The following is a 24,588-nucleotide window of genomic DNA, read 5'->3' as shown; positions in this document are numbered from 1 at the left end:
GTTGTCAGCTTGACTTAACTCTCAGCATGGCTCTGTCAACACCACAATGCCCCCCATGTATTATGTTCCCCACGGGGATGAGGAAAATCTGGGGAAGCTTCGCACTGTTGGGACATGAGATGTACTCCAGGTTCTGCTTAGGTTAGACTACTCCGACACTTCCCCCCAATGTTGAAGCAAATCGTCACCCACCGTAGGTGCACATGTAGAATACTCGTTCACCAAATATTATCCGAGGATAGAGAATTGCCCAACCTTTGAGCCAAGTCAGCGACTATAAAGTCAGTGACTCAGAACCACTTTTTGCGGTCATCACAAGTCAATCAAACATTACTTTGACTCGCATTGGTTGCAATCCACACCAACAAAACATGCCGATCTGCCCGATCTCCCTCATCGCATTGGGTGCCACGCTGTTGGCACCTACTGTTTCAGGACAGTACTCGCCTCATTTTCCAGAACCCCCCAACCCGGAGTCCATCGAGGTTGTCGAGCTCCCTTTGCCTCCTGTCGTTTCAATCAATGCTACAGGAGCTTGTACCGCCAAAATCAACCCCCGAGGAACTGGCTGTATCGGTGTAGATACTGGAGGAGAGCAGGACTTCCAGTCAGGAGACTTCACGCCTGATGGGAAGCACATCGTGGCCAATGTGGTCTTCATCGGTGCCCCTGCAGCTCCAGACCCTGCGAGCATATATGACGGCGAGCATTTGATCCTTATCACCACTGATGGTACCAACTTTCCTAACGGTGATCCATGGAAGTGTATCACTTGTGGTGTCCCGTCAAAGAATGCTCCTTGGCTCGATCCCCAGAGAGACTATCCTCATGTCTTTCGAAGCGGTGATAAGGCGCTGTGGGGTCATAACATCATCTCCTGTGGCGGACATTCGTTGGCTAGTGATGGTTGTACTCCGAACAACACTCACATCTATCCAATTCACTGGACAGTGACCGCTGATGGGAGTGGGAAAGGCGGTTCTCCTCGAGAGATGCGCCTCCATCCCGACGATGAGCACATGGGCTGGAGCTCCTTCACTAATACTGGAGGCCAGTATACTTACTTTGGCCGGCTGGAGTTTAATGCCGATCCAAAGGCTGGGGAGCCTCTTGTTCCTCGATACGACTTGGTTGATGTGAACATTCTCGTCGACAAAAATGGCAAACCTCCCATGTACGTCGAAGGCGAGAAATTAACTATCAACCATGATGCGATTACTTCCGGCGAGCTACGTGGCTTCAGTGGCTCGGGCGATGAGATTCTGTACATCGGATCACCCGTGGAAGCCAACAACATCGATGTCATGGCCGTCCATCTTACCACTGGTGCTATCCGACGCCTCACTAGTCATCCCGATTACACTGACCCAATTACCATGTCTCACGATAATCAGTGGATTGTTGCTATGGACACGCGTGTTGTAGGTCGCCAGATGTTCATGTCTGGTATGAGATGGATCCCTCCTATTATCGATTACCTCGTTGTTGCCATCGCTTCTTCAACGCGCAATAACGGGCCACGAAGATTCTTTCAGCCGATCCTCATCAGTCATGACGGAGATAGTGGAAACTATTTTGGTCAGCAGGTTAATGCGGACGGCGACGGAAGCGATGGGAGCGTCAATGATCCCAACTGGAATGGCAGAGCTGACCCCGCTGTGTCTCCTGACAGCACAATGATTGCATACTGGCAAGCTCTTGTGGTCTCTCCTTCTTGCGGCGGTACCAATCCGCTCCCGTGCCCAGTTTCTACTGCCCAAGGAGGCCGTAACTACCGAGTCATGCTTGCCCGTCGTACCTCTTTGAAGCCTTCCAAGCCAGCACCTGTCTTTAAAGCTCCCGACTTTATCCCTTGGGCGAAACCGTTTCCTGCTGGTAGTACATCACCAAAGCAGTATGAGATCCCAGCCGGTAACTATACACTAGAGGGTCAACTGTCAGGCATTGCCGAGGTTTCATTCATTGAAGACCCCGACACTGGGGTCATCCAAACTATCTCGGCTTCCTACAGTAACTATTCCGATCACACAGGCTACATCATTGACGGGTATGAGAAGGTTTCTAAGTGGAAGTTACTTCCTAATGTCTGGAAAGACCGAGTGGAATGGTTCTCCAACATCACGCAAACTGGAGTCGTGGACGGTACTAAGGTCACAAGTGAGGACGGGTTTGAGCTTGAGATTGATGTTTCGGTGAATATCATGGAGACGAACGGAACATTGACAACGATCCTCAATGGGATCGAGTACGTGCAACCTGCTGCTGGAACCTAAGCTAAGTAGAGGAAGGTCTTTTACTTCGACAACAAGTGGTCTATAGTGATAGGATTATATATCCAAGAGATCCCTTAGGGGGTCAAATTCGCCCAGCGCCCGATGCCCATATGTCCAAATTGCATCCCTATCTTTAATGTCCTGCGTGAACCCTAGCAAGAATTGAAGCATCCAAGCATCTAAACGGAATGAATCGTCTTTGCTTCGAAGACAGGCGTTATGGAAATGCTGCAGCCGGCTAATTGACATATGGTTCATAGGCCAGTAGTTGTTCATCGATGAAATCATTTCAAAGTTTCTCTCCAACCGCGTCTTCGCAGCCATGATCTCGTCATCGTCTATACCGAAGAGAAGTGTATGTATCTGAACCGTTGAAGCCAAGCATAGAATATGGCCAGCAAGTGGATACAAAACGACAGTGTCTGGCCGCCATTGAGCTTCATAAATGAGGTCGCACAAGTTTGTTGCGTGCTGTTTACATCGTTGGGCGAACCCTTGCCTACTTTCATCGCCTGCATCCTGTTCTTGAGCAGATTGAAGGTTTTGATAGAATAAGAGCTGACCAGCGTGATTATAGTTGATATGTAGTGTGATAAAAATAGCACCGAAGCCCTCATCAGCCCAGTAGATCACATTTTCCTCGGAATAGCGAAGTCTTGGGGGTAAGTTGTCAGCCCACTCATCAAGGCTGTGGCGAAGTTGATGATCAAAACTTTCGTTCACTGAGTGTTCATCTTGTGTATCTACTACCCGGGAGTTGAGAAAGACAATGATGTCGTAAAGTAAGAGATTGAGCCGGATCATCTGGGCGACCAAAGAGTGCGGATCGAAGTTGCAAATGGGGGATGAACCAGGCGACGAGTCATATTGTATCTCTGGCATGTTGTAGGTCAATGAGGCAAATCGGCCCTCATCCATAGGCAACGGGACGGTGTTTCGTGGTTTTATATATCTAGGGAGAGACTGAGTTGCGCTTGACCATGTCTCAGTTGTAATGAGTGACCACCATACTGCGTAAAAGAGTAAGTACAGCACCTCACGTTCGGGTCAGAGTCAGTCAAAGTTACCTCGTCTGTTAATCTCCTGCTCTAGAACTGACTCGGTTGGTAGGTTTGGTAGGTCTAACAGCATGGCCATGCGTGAAGCTATTGCTTGATACACCGACTCGGCCCTAGAATCTCCCTCAACTGACGCGTTTGCTGCGAGCAACATGCAAGCTTGGATACTTATCAATGAAGTATCCTCCAGATCAAGCAATCTCTTACATTCATCCCGGTACGGTCGTCCTCTATCCCATGGTGTAATAGACGCAAATACGGGATGTGTCGAATATCGCGCCGACAGACCTGCGACACCAAAGAATAGAATCTTTGGGATAGAAGAGTCCTTTACCTGCGCTATGAATGTTGCACGATGGAATATGTTGTGAAACGTAATGTGCATGTATCGGAAATAAAGACTTGCCAACTCCTCGGCCAGAGCTGCATCAGGAACGACCAGTGAAGAGACACGACGAGGTCTTCCATCATCTACCTGATTTCCAAGTGACTCATAGTGCTTTTCCAAGGTGTTGGGGACAGGGTTATCCGTGACTCCAACACAGTCGAGGCGCCTTTTGATGCAGAAATTGCAACTTAGACCTGGTCGAGACCGGTCACACTTTTTCCGCCGATCGCTAGAGGGCTTGATGTCAGATTAGATTTGTAAACAATAAGACAGTGAGACGTACCGACATGCTACACAGGCTGATAACGGTCTCATTTCGATCGCTTAATGGGTCATTTGCTGTGGGTTCAGAAATGAGGAATTGCTCCCGTGCATTTTCATTTCATTCTGGGATCTAACCCCACAGTATCATGAGACGGGCCGTATCCACTATAATCCGACGAGTTTTCCGACGGAGACATGGAGAAAAGAGTTCGCTAGCAACTTGATGTGGGGACTCTATGTTGCTATTTCAAAATCCGCCAGGTTCTCCGACGGGAACTCTACTTACCCTATGGCATGCAGCGCGAAGGCAATGATTCCATGATGGATAGATGTCAGTCAAGCGGGGGTTGTGCTAATACGCTTTCTTAAGATGCAGAACTGGTATTCTACTGGAACCTCTAGGTCAGGCTTGTAAACACACCGGCCTCGACAGAGCAAGCTTTTTTCTTCAGGCCAAATCAAACCACACTCAATCAACATTACCTTTTTTCACATTCTCGTTATCTTCTCTCTTACCATCCAATTACAATGTCAAAAGAGGCTTCTATGTTCCAGGCTGGTGACTTGGTCGCCAGCTCAGGTACAACCGCCGATCTGACTGTCCAAGAGCTCCCACTGCCAACAGACTTTCGCTGGGGTACCGCCACTGCAGCATATCAGGTCGAAGGGGGCGCAAACCAAGATGGCAAAGGCCAATCCATCTGGGATACCTACACACATCTCGAGCCCCCGCGAACCAATAACGGAGAGACTGGTGATGTAGCATGCGACCACTACAATCGAGTCCCCGAGGACATTGAGCTTATGAAGGCTTGCGGCGTTGACGTTTATCGCTTCTCACTATCATGGACACGTATCATTCCGCTCGGAGGCCGCAACGATCCTATCAACGAGAAGGGAATAGCTTTCTATAACGATCTCATCGACCGATTGTTGGCGCACGGGATTGAGCCTGTGGTGACATTATATCATTGGGATGCACCACAGACTCTTTACGGTCGTTACAAGGCTTTTCTTAATACCGAGGAGTTTACTGCCGACTTTTGCAACTATGCGCGATTATGCTTTGAGCGTTTTGGTGATCGTGTCAAGAAATGGATCACATTCAACGAGCCATACATCATCTCCATCTTTGGCCACGTCAACGGTACACTTGCCCCAGGCCATCGTGCAGAAGACGGTTTCGACACCAAGAATGAGCCATGGCGCGTCGGCCATACGCTGATCATATCGCATGCTGTTGCTGTTCAGCTCTATGCGAAGGAGTTCAAGCCTGCGCAACAGGGGGAGATCTCTATCGTGCTGAATAGCCATTTCTACGAGCCATACTCCGATACCCAAGCCGATATGGATGCGGCGCAACGAAGACTTGAGTTCTATGTCGGATGGTTCGGCGATCCCATTTTCCTTGGAGAAGATTATCCCGTCTCGATGCGGAACTACCTAGGTGACAGAATCCCCCATTTCAGCATTGAGGAGCGCAACCTCCTTCGAGCGACAGCTCGTCTTAATACCTTCTATGGCATGAACCATTACTCGACAAAGTTCGCCCGCGCTCTCCCCGATCCTCCCTCCGAAGACGACTGGACAGGCAATATTGAGGAGGGAGCAGTCAACGGAGCAGGACAGGAAATAGGGCCCGTATCCCAGTTCCAATGGCTCCGTGTCGCACCCAATGGCTTCCGTAAGTTGTTGAACTGGGTCTGGAATCGATACCATCTTCCTATCATCGTCACGGAAAACGGATGCCCATGCCCTGGAGAACAAGATCTAAAGGTAGCAATTGACGACCGATTTCGCCAGAGATATTTCGGTTTGTATCTGGATGCTATCTCGCGAGCTGTATATGACGACGGCATTCCCGTTAAAGGCTACTACGTTTGGACGCTCATGGATAACTTTGGTATGCTACTCTTTCTTTACATCGATCGCAAGACCCACTAACAAACGCTTTCAGAATGGTCAGCTGGATATCAGCCGAAATTCGGTATTGTTCATGTTGACTATGAAAACGGCCTGACCCGCACTCCCAAGAACTCGGCAACATACCTACGTGAGACTTTCCAGAGAAGGAGGCAGAAATAGGATAGACATAGACGCGTATAGACCTCTTTATGATAGAACAGAGTAGAAGCACAAATGCCTTAAATTTGGGCATAACCTAGCAACACGAACCTACTCGAGTTGAAGATAGTGCATAAATTGAAACTCATGTATTTCATCAATTCACCCCTAATAATGTTGTTTGGAGAGCTCGGTTAGCTTTATGTCCACCGAATGTAAAAAGACAAAAGTCGCATCTGAAACGTCCAACAGATACCGAGGTGACCAACAATTGCGACGTTAATTGCGGCTGAACTCAAGAGTGGTGCCACGACAGTCCATGATCCACATCCCCGGGTTTGGGTAGTGTGTTCAGAAGTCGAGACCTTGAGCTTTGCCGAATCGACCATTTGTGGCGTTCCAAGTGACATGGTCGTCGCTAAATGCTACCCCGAAGCCCATGAGGAAAACTTGTCGGAATATGATTCAGTCCAGATTTGTCCCCAGTTGTCAAGTTAGATCGCGTGATGTCCTGAGCGAGCCTCTATTCCCGAACCATCAACTCAATTCCAAAAAGTCTAACCAATCGGCTTAACGCAACAGTCTCGAAATGGTCAGATTCTGGGAACACATGGACTTCACAAAGCGTCGGAAAACGCTGTCGGAAAACTCGTCGGGCATGCACCTCACGCAAACTGACCAATGAGAATCCATGGTCATGTACCCCAGGCGTCGGGACTGCGGGGTATGAGTCCGCTAAACGTTGGATACGCGGGTTCTCGCTTGTTAGTCTCGTTGACCCCATGGGGAGCGAGGAATTTAACTCGTGGCATGTAGTTCAGCTACATAGAGATGGATTCCTATATGAGATGGCCTCAAGTACGGTTATCAAATCAGCTCTGTATCCTCTTGTCTCTTTGATACCACAGCAGTTACTCGAGATCACCATGGCTCACCCTAACGACTCTAAAACGCCTATCGACAATCCTACCCAGGTCGATTCTCACGATCACGTCGAAACTGCACTCAAGCATGATGACCTTGCCGCCGAGGCCGTCGCACAGGGTCAGGCTCTTTCGGGTTATGAGAACTTGACATTCTGGGAGACTGTCCGGACCTTCAAGATGGCCTCACTCGTCTGTCTGCTCGCGGCCTTTAGTGCTGGAGCTGATGGCTATCAAATTGCGTATGTATTATATCAACCTTTCCATGTCACTGACTAATTTAAGTTTAGTATGCAAGCAAGCATTATTGCTAACAAAGGCTTTGTCCAGCAGTTTGCCACAGCGGTCAACGGAGAGGGAGAGAAGTTTCTTGCATCCAATATCATCGCTACTTGGAGTGCTGGCCAGAACGTAGGCCAGGTCCTCGGTCAGATCGGAATCTCCTTTGTTGTCGCACGGTTCGGTCGCAAGATTTCTATGTACACTCTCTGGACCATCCTCATGAGCAGTGTCTTGGCTGAATCACTTGCCCGAACATGGCCGGTCTGGTTTGGTGCCAAGATGCTTGCTGGCACCGGCGTAGGTTGCCTCCAGGCTACCCTACTGGGCTATATTACAGAAGTGAGCCCGACAAGAATCCGTGGCGGCATGTTAATGCTTTACAGCTTCTGGTGGACTTTGGGTTCCTTCTGTACTCATGTGGCTCTCCAGCGGCTGAACAAGACTGATCCCTTCAACTGGCTTACACCTGTGTATACCCAATGGGGACACATCGGAGTCATGGCCATCATCTACGTCTTGCTTCCTGAATCTCCCTCTTGGTGTGTTACCGTCGGGCAGGAAGAGAGGGCCAAGAAGAGTATCAGGTTTATTTACCGTGGAGTTGAGAACTTTGATGTCGATCGTCACTACGAACTCCTCGCCCTGAACGTCGAACACGAAAAGGCTTTGGCTGCTGAGCAACGAAACGAAAGCTGGATGGCTATCTTCAAGGGTACTGACGGTCGCCGCACCATTACCGCCATGTGGACCATTGTCGCGCAGCAGTTCCTGGGCCTTGCCCTCTTTGGTAGCTTCGGTACATACTTCTTCCAGCAGGCTGGTCTCGCCGACCCCTTCCAAATCAAGGCCATCACCACGTCTCTGCAGATAATAGTCGTTATCTTGGCAGTCTTTGGAGTCGATAAATTCGGTCGACGCCGCATGGCCTGCTGCGCTACTTCCTTGATGTGGATCTCTTGCTTGATTGTTGGTATCATAGGAGTTGCCCCCCAAAGTGGTGCAAGCACCTATGTGTTTGTCTTGTTTGCGTGCTTCTGGAGTGAGTCTTTAATTGCATATCGCCATCGATTACAGTAAGCTTACTTGTGCTTCTCTAGACATTGGCATCTCGGCCAATGGGGCTGCGGGCTGGGGCTACATCGGCGAAATATCCTCGCAACGACTACGGCCATATACTTCTGGCTTCGCAGCGTCTGCCAACTCCGTCACTGGTCTGATCATGTCTGTTCTCACGCCATACATGGTGAATGCCAACAAGTGGGATTGGAAGCTCAAAACTGGCTTCTTCTACGCTGGCGTTGGTCTACCTTGGGTCATCGGTACGTGGCTGTTGGTTCCCGAGACGGCTCGGTAAGTGCCACGTTGAATACCTTCAAGTTTCGATATATACTGACTTTTTCTAGGCGATCACCTGCCGAGCTTGACGAACTATTTGAGCGTAAGATCAAAGCTTGGAGATTCCATACAACTGAAACTGCTACGCAGCGCCTGATGCAGAGTGAGAACGCGGAAGCTGCGGAGAAATGATGGGTGTTGAGAGATATACTATGAAGAACTCGAAGGTGAGGAAAAGTGGATGAATTGTGGTACTGCACATAAGGGAATCAATCGATGCAATCTTAATGCTACTCTGATAGTGGGGGAATCAGGATGCAAGGCGATTCTAACGGCTATACGGCTCGACAAGTGCAATGAATGACTAGATTCTTGGAGAAGATAGCCCCGCATAGTGCGCGTAATGATGCAAGTTCAAAGATAAGCACTTTACCCAATTGAATGACTTGAGTCGACAATCGTCTGGGGTATACAGTCGATTTAAGTTTGGACTCGGATAAGTATATATCCTCACTGCGATACAGAGAACTTATAAGCCTAGGTTATTGCCGTATTAACCGGGACCACGCGGCACTCACTACTACTACGGCAATAACGGCAAATGGGGTCCATAGCGAATCCCCAATTAATGTCAACTGCGGGGTACGGGGCAGAGAGTGTTGGATTCAGTTCTCCGGATTTTACCATTGCATTGCGGGGTCTCCGCGGACCTGGGGTAATGGTAATGAATGCTCTTATATACCAATGCAGCCCTGCGCTCATTTCTTGCCTCCATGTAAGATGCTCTGAAAATTCGATAAGCAGGAGCTGAATGAAGGAGATCTTACTTCTTTACCTTAGTATAAGCAGCGCCACGGAACTGGCTCTTATCACTGATTCCCGCTCAGTCTTCTTCTCACCTTCAAATAACTTATTATCCCAGGTTATCTTCAACTAGGCTATCATGTCTTATTTCGGCCTTCGGGGGAAGCCTCTCAGCACCCTACTGAGTATAGTAGCAGCGACAGCCTTTGCTCTTCAAGGCTATGATCAAGCCGTCATGAACGGTCTATTGACCCTGGATACCTTCAAGCACCAGTTTCCTCAAATCAGGAACTCAAACATCGAAGGTGAGCACGATATGACTATTCCCTTACACCTTTTCTTCTATGGCTGCTGACTGAGCTTGTCGTTTCCCTTCAGGTACGGCCGTGGCTATTTATGAGGTTGGCTGCGCGATCGGAGCCCTGTCTTGTGCCTTTCTTGGCGACGTTCTCGGTCGCCGTCGTACAATCTTCATTGCAGGCTGCATCGTGATTATGGGTGTTGCGATACAGAGCAGTTCGTTCTCTCTTGGACAGCTCATTGCTTCCAGAGTCATCACTGGTCTTGGGGTGGGTGCATTGACTGCTACGATTCCCATGTGGGTGTCCGAGTGCTCCAGTGCCAAAGATCGTGGTCGGCGAGTTCTGCTGCAAGGTTTCTTTGCCATCGGCGGAATTGTAGTCGCATCGTGGATGGAATTTGGTCTCTATTTCATCAAAGATAACCAAGTCAACTTTCGCTTCCCTATCGCGTTCCAAGGCTTGTTCGCCATCATCATCACCTCATTCGTCATGTTCCTTCCCGAGTCCCCTCGCTGGCTCATCAAACAAGATCGATTCGAGGAAGCGATTCTGGTCATGGCTGCTCTTGAGGACCTCCCTGATGACTCCGAGGTCATCCGTGAGGAGCTTTCCCTTATCCGCGACGCCTATATCGAGGAGCAGAACCAGAAAGTATCCGTCTTCACCATGGGGCCAGAACGCCAGTTTCATCGTGCTGTTCTCGCCGTCGGCCTCGCCATCCTCGCTCAGATGTCTGGCATAAACATCGTCACCTTTTATTCCACAACTATCTTCCAGCAACAGCTCAACTACTCACCAACAGAGTCTCGCATCTTCTCTGCAAGCTTGCAAGTCTGGCAGTTCATCGCTGCTGGTATTGCCCTTGTTCTTATTGACAGGTTCGGCCGTCGAAAGCTGCTCATGGCTGGTGCATTGGGCATGTGTGTCGCACAGACTTCGCTAGCAGGTCTCATGTCTGACCTGACCAACAAATCTGCAAGCGAAGCTGCCATATTCTTTTACTTTGTGGCTATGTTCTTCTTCCCCGTTGGCCTATTCCTTCTTCCTTTCATGTATGCTGCCGAGATATCGCCCTTAAGCATCCGTGCGCAGATTACCGCCATTAGTGCCTGCGCCAACTGGCTATTCAACTTCCTCGTTGCTGAAGTTTCCCCTCACGCCTTGAAGAACATTGGATACAAGTACTACATTGTGTATGCATGTATCACCCTTTTCACCTTCATCGTTATCTTGCTCTTTTATCCAGAAACTAAGGGCCGTACTTTGGAAGAGATTGATGACATTTTTATCCAGTCAAAGAGCATTTGGGACCCTGTCAAGACTGAGAAGAATATGCCCAGAAATGCCGTGGCATTGGCTGAACGGATCCGAAACGCACATGATGCGGAGAAACACAACGCAATCCATGCTGAGAATATTTAAGTAGACCATTATTATATTACATTGGTTCAGCATTTCCCCTACACCATTTTTTACTATCTGCCAGCTCCTCACGTGATTAGACCCAGCCACAAGGTATCGCAATGCTCTCTCTTAATCTCCACCAACTTGATTCCCGCAAATCTCTATAATCATTAGAAACTAAGTATTGTTTACTTACATAATGGTTAGACTTAACTTTTCTGCACTCAAGCACTATTTTGTCAATTTTGCAGATCAAGCGGGTCGACCAGCTAAGATGTTCTGGAGCAACCCGCCACGAAACATTCTAATACCACTAGTAAGCATGTGCCTCTATCTTGTCCATCCGCACTTCTCTCTAGATGATATGTACATGAAACAAATTTCAAGACATATTCGGGATAGGGATGGTGATCTCTTTCGATTCGAAGTATTCCACGTCCCTGAGGCTAGTAACGTCGACTGTGCCCAGCATTACCGAGACGAACTAAAGGCTCGAGGTGATGTATTTGAGCAAGTTCAAGAGGCGGAACAGTCATACAAAAACTGGGAGGATAAGGAAACAGACGCTCAGTACGCAGCTGAAAGTGAGCCCGACGGCAAGCTTGCTGGCCTTGTATCATCACAAAAGGGCCCACTTGTTGCTTACCGCGGCGTCGTATACGAGTACACGGATGCTACATGCAAACATGAAGACGAAGAGTAACCATTCAATGTCGTTGAAATCGATCCAGCATTGACACCGAATGACTATAGCCCTAGTGAACCGGAAAGAATAGGACCGTAGCCCCCCTTCAAAACGACACGCATGTTGGCCAAGAGAAAGTCCAAGGTTTTACGATATGAGGATCAAGTGGTTTGGCAGTGATTTGGCAGTGGTTTATGGACCATAGGTCTTGGAGTGGGTGAGGTCCAACTACGATCGTGACTCCCGAAGCTCAGTCCATGGAATGGACGTCATGGCAGTAAAATCAATTAAAGGTACATGAGAGAATACACCAATACCGTGAGAACGCCAAATACTGCATTCAATATCTACCATGATATATCTGTACTTTCTCTGCTCTTTACAGAGACAGGAACATTGCCATGCCCAACTCTCTTTCCTCCCTTAACTTTAGGTGCCGTCAGATGCCGAAATACTCCTTTTCCAAGCTTGCTATATAACGGAAGAACACCACCAGACTCAATAAGAGCTTCCTCCACTTCTGACTGCATGTAGTGAAAAATCACATCTGAGCCTTCGATTCGGATAGTCTTGGTATCTTTGTTGATAGTAATGATAGAGTCTTCCAGCGCGAGCTCGTAGAACCGTTGATCATGGATCTTTATGCTGAACAGTCCCATGTTAAGTTGATTTCTCTCATCTAGTCACATCAATCATCAATCTTCGTGGTTTCGAGTCAGGGACAACGTACAGATGAATGCGAAACCTTTCGCTATTACTGCCTCAACACCTGCTCCCTGCAGGGCTCTTACTGCGTCTTCCCGCGAAGATCCACTGCCAAACCCATTCTCGGCAACACTTTGTCGTATTAGCGTCCGTCAAAGTATGGCGTCGCCAGAAGCTTACATGACAGCTGAGCCATTCCTGGCCTTGTCCCTAAACTCAGGGCGGAAGTACTGGAAACAATGGCTTCCGAGATCAGCATTATCAACTCCTGGCATGAACTCAGCAGGAATGATTGCATCACTGTCGTTGTCAGTCAAGTCCATCCGAAGTGGGATCTCGTTCAACTTACGTATCAACATTTTCACCAAAGCGCTGCACCTTCGATTGTATGATCCTCGGAGTAATAGCTCCAACATCGTAATCGCCCTTGTTGAGGAGAACAGGGACAGAGTTGGATGATATCTCGGGTCTCGGTTCAGTAATCCTTAGTACTGGTTGGAGCCCATTGGATCTTCCTCCACTGACAAGTCTCTCAAGTTTTGCACAGTCCAGCTGATCAAGCAAGAACTTGGGATCCGTGACAACCATATCGAAGCTCGAGGCAGCCACAGCAGCTGCACACGTGATGTTACCAAAGCTTCCCTTGCCCATTCGGTTCCTAAAGTTGCGGTTCTGTGAAGAGAGCCAAACTTCTCCTTCCCCAGCCACATCAACATCGTTGATGCCAACGCAGTAGGAACAACCAGGCGCACCGATCTCAAAGCCAGCTTGCCTGTAAGTGTCCAGCAGACCATGCTTATCAAGGTTCTTGATTATGATGAGGCTTCCTGGTGTGACGCGGCGTTTCCCGTGGCGAGATGGTCGCATACCTGCGTACAACCCAGCCTCAAGCACCAGAGCGCCGACGATTAGGTCCTCTTCAGTCGTAGTACAGGCACCAATGAAGCATCCATCAAGTATCATACCAGCCTTTTCATGTATCGGAACGACATCATCCGGATTTGGATGCAGCGCCATCGTGAGACGGACTTCTGACAGATCAATAGTTCTCACATCGACATATTGAGCGTCTGGGTCGGCCTGAAAGAAGAGACCACCTTCACGATGCTCGGGGAGCTTTCGACGTGCGATCCATGCTGAGGTCTCTTCATCAGCTTCGAAACAAGTGCCCATGCCCCCAAATTCGGTTGTCATGTTGGCAATGGCGAATCGAGCATCCATGGATAGCTCCTTCAAACCAGGACCGCCATATTCCACAGCTCGCTGAAAGGCAATGGTGTTGCGCTTAAAGAGGCCGAGTATATGAAGAATCACGTCCTTTCCACCAACACCAAAAGGCAATTTCCCCACGAAGTTGATCCTGCAAACTTCAGGTACACGAAACCAGGTCTCACCAGTGACCATCGGCATGACAACGTCAGCTGCTCCAAAGCCAACAGCGAAAGAACCCATACTACCCGCTGAGCATGTATGCGAGTCACTTCCAACAACGATACGGCCAGGCTGGGCACGCTCACGAGTAAAGTCAGTGTGCATGATACTGGTATTGGCAGGAAGGAAGTCAATGATCTTGGCCTCTCGTCTGAAGCGCTCAGCTTTAGCGATCAGACCTTTTTGTCGAGGTTGATGGTTTGTGCGTGGGTCAACAGTATGATCCACTGCAAGCCAGAGACGATCGTTGCGGAATGGACGAGGTCTTCCCATTTGGTCATAGGTCTTTTCCATGCCGCCCCAGAGAAGCTCGGATGTGAGCGTCCAATCGACCTTGACGCAGATCATGTCTCCTGTCTCGACGTATGTCCTACTCAGACCAATGCCAGCGTGCGTCAAGATCTTCTCAATGACTCCCATAGGCCGGGCATACGTGGCCTGCCTGGGTGATGAGGGTGGGAAAGTAGGTACCGGGAGAGCATGAGCGTCGGCTGAGTTCAGAGCCTCTAAATAGTAGTCAAAGTTGTGTAGGAGGGTCTCCATGAACTCTTGTGGTGATGCGGTCCCGCCCAAGTCAGACGTCCTCGTGTCAGATCCAACTTGTTCTATAGGATCAAGAGTTCGTCGGATAGCCTTTGTCAATGCTGCGGCTTCAGTCTTCAAACCCAGTGACAGCTCAAGCATAATCCCGACGGCTTGGACGATACTAAGTGGGCTCACTTCACCCTCTCTTGGTTTGAGGTTGAATGGCTCGAAGACACCAGGTGCCTTGCCTTTACCGTGAATAGTAGACACAGCCGCTGATGCCAGAGTATTTGGCGACTTGAGTATTCCACTAGCCTGATCTGACAGAATATCGCCAAACATGTTCTCAGTTAAGATGATTCCGTTCAAGCTTTGGGGATTTGATGACAGTATCATCGAGGCATTGTCAACCAGAACATGGTCCAGCTGAACCTGAGGGAACTCATGGTTGAAAACTTTAGTGACGACAGATCTCCATAATCGAGAAGTGGCCATGACATTGGCTTTGTCAACAGAGTGCACCGGTTTCGGGGGGTTGAATTGCATGGCATATGTACCAGCTAGCCTTGCTAACCTCTGAATGGCAAAACGAGAGTAGCTGGTGGTGTCATATGCTTCACGATCCTCTCCCGCTTCTTGTTTCTCTCCATAGTAAGCACCACCCGTCAAGTCCCGAAAGAAAGTGATATCAAGGCCCTCCACTGCCTCTGGCTTATAAGAGCTGAGTGGTACAAGCGACTCAGACGGAAACTTGACCGGTCTGATATTGGCGAATAGTCCGAGTTCTTGTCGAAGGGCCAGCAGTCCCATTTCTGGCTGTATGCCGTACCTGGGGTCACCGCAGGAGCACAAGACGGCAGCATCGGATTGGAGGCATGCTTCTAGAGTGGAGGTTGGGAGGGAGCTTTGGTGGCCAGCTGCTAACGCCACGCCTCCAAAATCGTGTCTGGATATTTGGAATGCGACATCTGGACGAATGTGTTCGATCACATACAAGATTTGTTCAACGCATGATGCAAGTTGTGATCCGTGCGCGTCTCCTGGTAGGAGTGCTATTCTGAATGATAATTGATCTTTGATGAGAGGCATGTTGATGGCTTAGAGTTGCTTGGTAGGACAAATCAGTCAACATCACAAGATTCGCAATTAAATAGCCCAAGGGACAATTCAACGAGCAGAAGTAGCTTCCGATATCGGAATTTCAACCGAGGATACAGGATTCCAACAAAAGCCCGGCTCGTGGTGATGCTGACCTTCGCCATTCCCCTCAGTTGATTATAACTTGGCGGTCCGCCCTTACCCGGTCTTAGCGCCATTCCCCATGCTCCACCACAAAGGCCCCGGCTGACAACATATGAGCTCGTTCTTTATGACTGGATATCAGTAGAAATGCTCTTTGCAATGGCCGAGATGCGGGGCGATGTATATTTAGCAAACATGCAGCCTCTGTGTTCGCGAAGGGGAGTCTATAAGTCATCAGGGTTCGTGAAAGCCGAGCCAAATCGCCATCAGCAATAGGGTAGTTGGAGATACACTGCTGTCCTGACATTGTCATGATCCTGCGTCCTCGGCACAAAATTGGTCAGACAATAAGAGCTTGATTAACTAGAATAATTGATCCTGTCGTTTTGATTAAATCGGTTTCCTCTAATGTATCCGTGACTAAAGTGTCCCCAACCCGACTGTCTAATCCTTCCACTGATGACCATTGGCTCCATTAGCCCTCCCCTCATATTGATACTTCTCCTCAGTCTCGTAGTACTTATTAAACCCAACACCCTCACAAACCTCGTCATACGACAGAACAACGGGGGGCTTTCCAACCGTCATGGAATCCTTGATGTTCTCCAGTGTCACCCGTATACTCTTGAGCTTCGCAGCGACAAGCGTCCAAGGATAACAGACAATGCTGTAGCCAAGCTCAGCAAGGTCTTTTGCGGAGAGATTCTGGGTTTTGCCACCCTCAATGATGTTAGCGACTACAGGAAAGTCGAGATCCTTACGAAGACGTTCCATTGACTCGCGATCAGGAAGGGCTTCCACAAAAACAGCATCAACTCCGATCTCGATGGCTTTGCGTGCCCTTGTAAGGGCCTCATCGTATCCGTGGATCAGACTGTCTGTGCGGGCGAGGATCCAAATGTCTAGGCCTTCATTCCTAGCGTCGACAGCGGCCTGCCAGCGAGCGTAAGCTTCGCTTCTGGACACCACGCTTTTGCCAGCAGTGTGGCCACAGCCTGTTTACTTGAGGTTAGCTCCAGTTTCTTCTTGCCTGCGTGCCTTGACGTACGCTTTGGCCACGATTGGTCCTCGAGCATGATCCCAGCAGCTCCGGCCTGTGCAAATCTGTTCATCGAGTCAGTTGCCAACCATCTTCAACCCTTGTCTCAGATCATAACATACCCTTGGACCGTTCGGCGAACATTCATTGGGCTTCCATAACCAGTATCGCCATCTACCAGAATAGGGACATTGACCTCCCTAGAAACCTCTTGAATCTTATTCACAACCTCTCCAAAGGCAATATACCCAGTATCAGGGAGTCCAAAGGCAGACGCCATAGGGTACCCAGCCAGAAACACAACAGGGAACCCAGCCTCCTCGCATAAGCGGGAGCTCAATGCATCGTAGCTGCACACATTGGCGAGAATCTTGGAGGGATCCTCATGCGCCTCTTGCACCATGGCCCTAAGCTTGGAAGCTTGCAGGGAGGGTCTTGACCCCCGACAGTTGGTGTAATCTACCGTCACTCCTTGTCCATTGGGCTTGATGGTGGGAAACTCGCTTGCCTCGAAGTGGAAAGGGTAGGGTTTGGTGTTGACGATGGACTTGGACATGTTGGTGACTTTACTTACTCCTGAATTGTGAAGTTTAAGAATTTCGATTGAGAAATATTTTATTGCTCTGGTGTTCTTCCGGCTCTATTGATCAAACTATTATTCAAGCTTTATACATAATTTCCCCTCTCCTTTCGATGATGACTTCTGTGAAGAGGGCCGATGATCGGTGCCGACTCGGCAACCTTCGCCATTACTGTATGCAGGCAGTTGTTATACGTATTTAGGTCTGGCCAGTCCACATGGGCTATTGGGATCATAAGCTTGCACGTAAGCATTCATGTGTCGAGCAGCGTCGCGTCTCAAGGCGGCCACCGAACTAACGGATTCAGCCGGATGCACGCGGACCGACGCGGATACTACCGGCCCCGGAATGATCATCCCCTCGTCAGCCAACCCCCAACCCCAGACAATCAACAATCATCTTCCCCAGCTCAATTCAGCAATTTGTTGCATATCTCCGCTCATCATTCTCACTCTAATCATCCACCCGCAATGGAGAGCCCGGATCATTCCAGCAGTACCCGACAGTTCAAGCGCAGCTACGTCGCATGCGTCTCGTGCCGAGCGCGCAAATCAAGATGCATCATCAAAGACAACCCTCCCTGCGCTAAATGTGCCAGGGAGCACCGCGAGTGTCGGTTTGATCGCCGGCCCACAGCCCCGAAGCACCGCGATGCCCCAAAATGGACCCGTGGGAATGTGAATGCCGTGGACGATGCGCCCGCCGCTCAATCCGTTCAGGCAGCGAATCACTCCCCTTCGAGGGAGCTTGGCTTCAATTCGTCACCAAATAATACTAACCACCCACTATACAACCGAGTTCAGTCGACAATAGTTACTGGAACTAATGATGCCCTGGACTTCCTGTCAAGGGCTGCAGGACAGCACAGCATCGTGGGCTCAGTGCCATCTCAAGGGCATCCTTCAGCGAGCAACGTTCAGTCTGATAGGCCCAAAGTTGTATCTGGTGGATCTAATGGAGTTGGATTCACCATTACAGTTCTTTCAGAACCAGATGATGCTTGTCTAGACATGTGGGATAAATGTCGCTTCGTTCGCCAGGGTTGGTTCACGGCACAAGAGGCTGTCACCTACATCGACCTGTGAGTTAACTGCCATGTCTGTACCCTTAATCCTCGCACTAACTACAATAGCTTCTTTGAGAAGCTTGCCCCACTGTCTCCTGTCGTCCTTGACCAATTTCGAAGTCATGCATCTCATGAGCACCTCGTTTACAGGGAAGCCATGCTATGTTGCACCCTACTCATGATCTCGTCCCGGTTCTTCACACTGCCGGGTGCAGGCGGTACATCTAGAAGCCACTATGTCCACCAGCGTCTCTGGAGTCACTGTGAAGTCCTTATACGACGCATCGTGCTAGGCCAAGAGAAAACGTCCACCTCCCAGACAAGAACCATCGGCACAATAGAGAGTCTGATTCTGATATCCGATTGGCACCCTCGTGCTTTACATCTCCCCCCCGAGACGGATGGCTGGGATGGACTACTAGTGACGCCTGGGTACGACCGAGTCAATCGCAAGCATATCAACAACGAAGCTCCGCTTATTCGCTGGCGAGAAGATGTCTTTGAACCAGCCAAGCGGGCGAACAGAATGTCCTGGATGCTCCTCGGTATGGCCAACAATCTCGGCTATGAACTTGGGATACTCTCAGGGCAGACAGGCCATCTGGTGCATGGTGAAATACCTCGCGGCCGTCGAGCTCAGAAGCTCCTCTACAACTATCTGACCCAGACTGCGACTAGACTTGGCTACCCTTCTGTGTTTCCAGAAAGTATTTCTGTGGTTGCATCACGTCTTTCCATGCAAGAAACAGATGAACCGATTGACCAGTCCTGGATGTCTTATATGGACCTGAGTTTAGAGCTTACCCAATTGTCGCGTACGGCATCGTCAATGTTCTTTCACTCCGCAGCCCATCTCCAAACACAAGTGCTCGGAGACCACTATGTAGATCTCCTTGAACACTTTTCCCTATCTCTGTTCAAGTGGCAGGACAAATTCAACAGCATGAGCCAAGGTAATAAATCTCTGGCGTTCGATCAATTGCTCTGCTAACGTAGTCACAAGACCTCGCTTCACCGCTCAAAGACACCCTGCTGGTCGAATTCCATCATACCAAAGCCTGTACAGGTGCCATTTCCATCCAAGCTGTAGTAGCCCGAGCTTCCTCGGCTGGCTTCACAGCCGCCACCGCCAACTCTGATGAAGCATTGTCAGCATTCATAACACCTAAAGACGCCAAGTTCCTCCAAGAGGTTGTCTTTGACACTAAAAAGGTTCTTCGTATCGCAACAATGAGTGGTTTCAAAGACCATCTTCCTTTTGCACCGGCACGTGTCAAGATTAGTGTCATTAGTTCATCTGTGTTTCTTCTCAAGGCTCTCAGCGTTGGCTCCACCCATACGGATGTGAACGACGCTTTGTACACCTTAGATCAATGCACATCAACACTTAAGCAGTGTCCTGCAGATGACATGGACTTTGCGTTGAGATATGCAGATCTCATCGAGAAACATACTGCACAGTTTCGAGCCCATCTTACACAGTCTAGAGGTCTAGGTTCTAGTAATCACATTGGGCGGGCTTCAATCCCGAGGAATGCGAGTGAAGTAGAAACTGGCATGGATGGTACAAGCTCGTTTTTGTCTGGTCTGGATTCTCAACAACTTGGAGATGATGGGTCAATGATGAACTTTGATGTGGGGGATACGTGGGTCTCTCTTCCGTTTGACTCAAGCATAGCTCCTTTTGGTGAAGGGAGTGATCAAGTTGCTTTAGGATTGGATGTTGACGCCTTGAACTTCTTGTGGAGTTTGCCCGAGCTTGTGCAGGGCGAGACTGGTTTTGCTTAGCCTCAATATTCAGACATGAACATCTCCAGAGCGAGTAGTGTGTTTTAACTATCTTAGTGCACTAGAGCAGAGCTGCCTCGGAGAGGAAAGAAAACACAAGACCTCGATCCTAAATGATAAAAAGACTTAGGGTAATATAGCCTAAGTTTAGGATGACTTTTCCTAAGTTTATTTTAACACCCCACCGTAAGGTTTGCCGTTTTCTTACCCCCCAAGGGCTTGTTATCGACTGAACCACTCAGTAGGTTTGCTGCAACATTTAGTGATCTCACATTGAGTCTGGCTCACCATGCATAAGTCTCCACCGACGTTCTAGATTATGAGTCCCCGGCTACCACGTCGGTCCGGAGGCATCCGCCTGTATCCGGTATAGAGGGGCGGCAAACTGTGGCTGGCCAAGACCGCCGAATGGAAAATATCAACCGATGTTGCAATTCGCGAATGCTGTTTTAATCATTTGATTTGATGAAAGTGCGTATAATGCCGCGGCTATGAAGCTGCAGCTGGCATTTGCTGTCGAAGAGTAGACTTTCTCAAGATGGCATCTAGGTCTGGGCATCTGAAATTTCTTTGTAGGCCAATACGAGCAGTAGTGGTGACCTGATTTCCAAAGATCCCTAGTCAGACTAGCCAGTAAAGTGTGTCCAGCGGCCAAGTAGCTGCTACGACGCTAAGGCTGAACCTTGTTCACAGACTGCCATCCCAACCAAAACAATAGTGCCATCCTAACGCGGGGTAATCTGGGGTAACTAGGGCACTGGTAATCCAAGCAAGACAACTCGCCGCCACGATCGAGGAGAAGATCGAGTATCTATATCAATGGCAGCCCATTCGCCGTTTCCAGCGAAAATCATCAAACACCACGGTTCAATCTTCTCTACCTCTTTGCAACATGTCCAGTGCCCAAGACAAGAATCACGCTGAAGCCCTTGATATTGACGAAAAGGGACATTCTGATCACCTCGAAAAGCATGACACCCACATCTTCTCGGCGGTGGACGAGACCGGTACACACAAGAAGATCGATCCAGCTGAGATTAAGCTTGTGAGGAAGCTGGATTGGATCATTCTTCCGATTCTGTGGATCATGTACTGGTTCAATTACCTTGATCGCAACGCTATCACTGTTGCGCGCCTGGATGGCTTGGAGAAGGAGCTCAATTTGACTTCTACAGAGTATCAGACATGCGTTTCGATCTTATTTGTCGGATATATTCTTGGTCAAATCCCCTCAAGTAAGTAGAGTACTATTTGTCACCTGCTGCTTCAACTGATAGACCCTTTAGACATGCTCATGACTCGAATCCGACCTTCCCTCTACATGTCCGGTGCCATGGCACTCTGGGCCGTCGTAAGCACTCTCACTGCAATCTGCCATGACTTCAAAGGCCTTGTCCTCACGCGATTTTTTCTCGGCGTTACCGAAGCCCCTTTCTATCCTGGTGCGCTTTACGTCCTCTCGATCTTCTATACCAAGAAAGAGATAGCAACTCGTATCTCTATCTTGTTCACAGCCAACATCTGCGGAACTGCATTTGCAGGACTCATTGCCATTGGCGTCTTTGAAATGAGCGGTGTTGCAGGTCTCGCCGGATGGAGATGGCTCTTCATACTTCAGGGAATCATCACCTTTGTTATCTCCCTCGCTTCAGCATTTGTTCTGCCTGATGAGCCCAGCAATACGCGTTGGCTCACGGAGGAAGAGAGGGTCCTGGCCCATGAGCGGATCGCTGCCGATACTGTACAGATCCGAACCAATACGACGACTTTTGCTGGACTTGTCGATGCCTGCAAGGATCCTCGACTTTGGGTCCTCGTCTTCATGCAGCACTTTCACATGGCTGCTAGCAACTTTAAGAACTTCTTTCCTACCATCGTAGGAACACTCGGCTTCGACCGCAACACTACGCTGGCTCTGACCTGTCCCCCATATATCGTGTCTGGTATTGTCTGTATTGCATGGGCCACGAATTCTGGTACGTTTCCCGCAACGAATCTTCTCGAGCACCACCTGACAGCAAAACAGGTCGTATGAACGAAAGAACCTGGCACATCACCATTGCGAAAGTGATGGCTGTTTTTGGCTTCATACTAGCTTGCACGGTTCACAACACTGGCGCTCGCTATTTCGCAATGTGTGTCTTTGCCAGTGGCGTCTATGCCTGTAACAGTGTTATCCTCGGTTGGGTCGCGAGCACATGCGGTCAGACCAGAGAGAAAAAGGCTATTTCTCTCGCTCTAGCAAACACCGTTGCCACACTTGGTCCCATCTACACCCCAGTAGGTTTATCGATCTTTGATATTTGATCACGACTGACACCATCTAGTATCTTTGGCCGAGTTCAGATGAGCCCATGTACCCTGTCGCCATGTCCAGCAGTGCCGCCTTTTCTGCTGCCTCGGCTGTCCTAGCTTGGGTGCTTAGATGGATGCTCATCCGTGAGAATCGCAAGATTCGGGCTTCAAACAATGAAGCGAGGCTCTTCTATGCATACTAGACTTGGCAACCAATATCAGTGGCTTTAAGAAGCATTTAGATAGTCTATGTAGTTAAACCTGTATCTTAACTTGGCGCTGTTTATTAAGCTAAAGTTTAAATAATTATAAGAAATATTGAAGTTTAAAAGTAAAGATTTATATAAGTAAACTAAATTAATTGATATCTAAGCCTGCAAGCCTAGCAAGAAATTCACTCAAACCCCAAGCCCCAGGATCCGGCACCTGCTGGAACTCAGAACCACCAATGTATACACTCCGTCCCAGGCTAGCTTTCATGCCTACAGTTGCTTCTGCCCCATACTTTGCAGCCTCTGCTGCTCGGACCAAGCTGTTAGTTTTAACGAGCTTTTGGATAAATGGCTCCAGAGCATTAATGACAGTACGGTCGCCAATACGCGCTGGTATGTATCTAGCTAAAACACTGCTACTCTGCCCAAGCATGAAGGCCCAAGCCTGGCCTCGCCTCTAGTCTGGGTGTTATTCTGGCTAAATAAAGACTTAAGGTTAGCAAAATTATATAGCAGTTATAGGTAAGGTATAAGCTATTTCTCTAAAATAATATTTCTAGTCTCTAGTCCAGGCGTTATTCTGGCTAAATAAAGACTTAAGGTTAGCAAAATTATATAGCAGTTACAGGTAAGATATAGGCTATTCCCTTAAAATAATATTCCTATAAGATAATAGTAATAATTAAGTCTAAAGTAAATAAACCCTAACCCTAAATTAATAAGAAACTAATATTAAATACTAATAATAGGCCTAAAAACTAATAAAAGGAAGAAAAGGTTTAATTAATTTATTAAATATAGGTTATAATAATTTAAAATAAAATTTATATATTACTATAATAATAATAAAAAGTAAGTCTATATATATTTAAGCTAAATATATTTATATAAATAATAAGACTTATAATAAATAATAATAGTATTACTATTTAAACTTAACTAGATTTAAGTATTATATTAATAATAGCCTAGGTATTACTATAACTATAATAAATAATATAGTAAACTAAATAATCTAGCTTTATAAGTAACTTAATATTTTACTTTATTTAATCTGCTAGGCAGCTATTAAGCCTAAAGTAAATAAAATAAAATACTATTACTATAACTGCTATAAAACTATTAAGAAGTAGCTATAGGTAATAATTATATTTATAATATTATTTTCCCTATTAAGGTACTGCCTTTAGATACTATAGGACCTAATAGATAAAAATATATAATTACGATTAAATAGAAGTATACTAATCTCTAGACTAAAGATATATAAAGGTTTTAGCTATAAAAGTAAAAGCTATTACTTTCTAACTTATAATAAGTTAAATCTATCTATATATAAGACCTATAATAAATATAGAATATAGGTAGATAGTAAGTATAGCTAAAAGTATATAATACTTTAATTACTTTATAAAGCCTTAAATTTAAAGTATTAAATTATTAAGTTAATATAATATACTAATATTAATAGCAGTCTAGCCACTAAATATATTAATATTACTATAGCTAGAGATACTTTACTGCTATAGACTATCTAGATATATAAAAAGAAATTAAAAAAGGTAAAGATTAAATAGTAAAATTAAGTAAAGGCACTAAATAAAGTTAATATTAAGTTAAAATAAATACAGTTTATAAAATAGTTAGCCCCAGTTTAAACCACTATTTCTTTACTGATATCACTTTATCTGCAGTTCTTAGATATAAGGTCAATTAGTTATATGCCCTTATATATGCATTTAATTAGTAGAGCTAGTTATTATTAACTTTAGGTTAATTTAGCTTTTGCTAACTAATTTATATAAAAGTTAACCTAATTCCTTTAAACCTTTAGTCTAACCCTGCTATTACCCTATATTTATCCTAGAACTCTATATATAGATATACTATCCTTATATTAAAAGTAATACCCCCTCTGCTAT

The 24,588-nt window shown here is 47.5% G+C and overlaps 10 protein-coding genes across 10 annotated transcripts; 7 read left to right on the top strand and 3 right to left on the bottom strand.

The window, feature by feature from the left end:
- Window positions 1-371: 371 nt before the first annotated feature.
- On the top strand, window positions 372-2,273 carry FPRO_15815 (uncharacterized protein; the record flags this gene model as incomplete). The annotated part of the gene is made up of 1 exon (XM_031219824.1): window positions 372-2,273. One exon carries the CDS (start codon window positions 372-374, stop codon window positions 2,271-2,273), a length of 1,902 nt encoding a protein of 633 aa, XP_031085544.1.
- A 54-nt stretch (window positions 2,274-2,327) lies between these two features.
- FPRO_15816 (uncharacterized protein) lies at window positions 2,328-4,034 on the bottom strand (the record flags this gene model as incomplete). The annotated part of the gene is made up of 3 exons (XM_031219823.1): window positions 2,328-3,283; window positions 3,341-3,948; window positions 4,003-4,034. The coding sequence occupies 3 exons, from the start codon at window positions 4,032-4,034 to the stop codon at window positions 2,328-2,330; spliced, it is 1,596 nt and encodes a 531-aa protein (XP_031085543.1).
- Window positions 4,035-4,511: 477 nt separating this feature from the next.
- Window positions 4,512-6,068, top strand: FPRO_15817 (putative beta-glucosidase; the record flags this gene model as incomplete). Its single annotated transcript, XM_031219822.1, has 2 exons — window positions 4,512-5,886; window positions 5,941-6,068. 2 exons carry the CDS (start codon window positions 4,512-4,514, stop codon window positions 6,066-6,068), a joined length of 1,503 nt encoding a protein of 500 aa, XP_031085542.1.
- A 905-nt stretch (window positions 6,069-6,973) lies between these two features.
- FPRO_15818 (putative maltose permease (MalP)) lies at window positions 6,974-8,779 on the top strand (the record flags this gene model as incomplete). Its single annotated transcript, XM_031219821.1, has 4 exons — window positions 6,974-7,212; window positions 7,261-8,291; window positions 8,350-8,602; window positions 8,656-8,779. The coding sequence occupies 4 exons, from the start codon at window positions 6,974-6,976 to the stop codon at window positions 8,777-8,779; spliced, it is 1,647 nt and encodes a 548-aa protein (XP_031085541.1).
- Window positions 8,780-9,530: 751 nt separating this feature from the next.
- On the top strand, window positions 9,531-11,115 carry FPRO_15819 (putative sugar transporter; the record flags this gene model as incomplete). The annotated part of the gene is made up of 2 exons (XM_031219820.1): window positions 9,531-9,696; window positions 9,770-11,115. 2 exons carry the CDS (start codon window positions 9,531-9,533, stop codon window positions 11,113-11,115), a joined length of 1,512 nt encoding a protein of 503 aa, XP_031085540.1.
- Window positions 11,116-11,296: 181 nt separating this feature from the next.
- FPRO_15820 (uncharacterized protein) lies at window positions 11,297-11,800 on the top strand (the record flags this gene model as incomplete). Its single annotated transcript, XM_031219819.1, has 1 exon — window positions 11,297-11,800. One exon carries the CDS (start codon window positions 11,297-11,299, stop codon window positions 11,798-11,800), a length of 504 nt encoding a protein of 167 aa, XP_031085539.1.
- A 329-nt stretch (window positions 11,801-12,129) lies between these two features.
- Window positions 12,130-15,532, bottom strand: FPRO_15821 (putative LEU2-beta-isopropyl-malate dehydrogenase; the record flags this gene model as incomplete). The annotated part of the gene is made up of 4 exons (XM_031219818.1): window positions 12,130-12,461; window positions 12,513-12,619; window positions 12,668-12,787; window positions 12,837-15,532. 4 exons carry the CDS (start codon window positions 15,530-15,532, stop codon window positions 12,130-12,132), a joined length of 3,255 nt encoding a protein of 1,084 aa, XP_031085538.1.
- Window positions 15,533-16,129: 597 nt separating this feature from the next.
- On the bottom strand, window positions 16,130-17,280 carry FPRO_15822 (uncharacterized protein; the record flags this gene model as incomplete). The annotated part of the gene is made up of 3 exons (XM_031219817.1): window positions 16,130-16,680; window positions 16,734-16,789; window positions 16,847-17,280. The coding sequence occupies 3 exons, from the start codon at window positions 17,278-17,280 to the stop codon at window positions 16,130-16,132; spliced, it is 1,041 nt and encodes a 346-aa protein (XP_031085537.1).
- A 495-nt stretch (window positions 17,281-17,775) lies between these two features.
- On the top strand, window positions 17,776-20,159 carry FPRO_15823 (uncharacterized protein; the record flags this gene model as incomplete). Its single annotated transcript, XM_031219816.1, has 3 exons — window positions 17,776-18,386; window positions 18,438-19,324; window positions 19,375-20,159. 3 exons carry the CDS (start codon window positions 17,776-17,778, stop codon window positions 20,157-20,159), a joined length of 2,283 nt encoding a protein of 760 aa, XP_031085536.1.
- An 892-nt stretch (window positions 20,160-21,051) lies between these two features.
- On the top strand, window positions 21,052-22,657 carry FPRO_15824 (uncharacterized protein; the record flags this gene model as incomplete). Its single annotated transcript, XM_031219814.1, has 4 exons — window positions 21,052-21,394; window positions 21,446-22,135; window positions 22,186-22,439; window positions 22,487-22,657. The coding sequence occupies 4 exons, from the start codon at window positions 21,052-21,054 to the stop codon at window positions 22,655-22,657; spliced, it is 1,458 nt and encodes a 485-aa protein (XP_031085535.1).
- Window positions 22,658-24,588: the final 1,931 nt, after the last annotated feature.

This window comes from Fusarium proliferatum (genome assembly GCF_900067095.1).
Source record: "Fusarium proliferatum ET1 genome assembly, contig: FPRO_scaffold009, whole genome shotgun sequence".
Lineage (NCBI taxonomy): Eukaryota > Fungi > Ascomycota > Sordariomycetes > Hypocreales > Nectriaceae > Fusarium > Fusarium proliferatum.
Note: the sequence above shows the minus strand (reverse complement) of the source record. Positions and strands in the feature narration are given on the sequence as shown.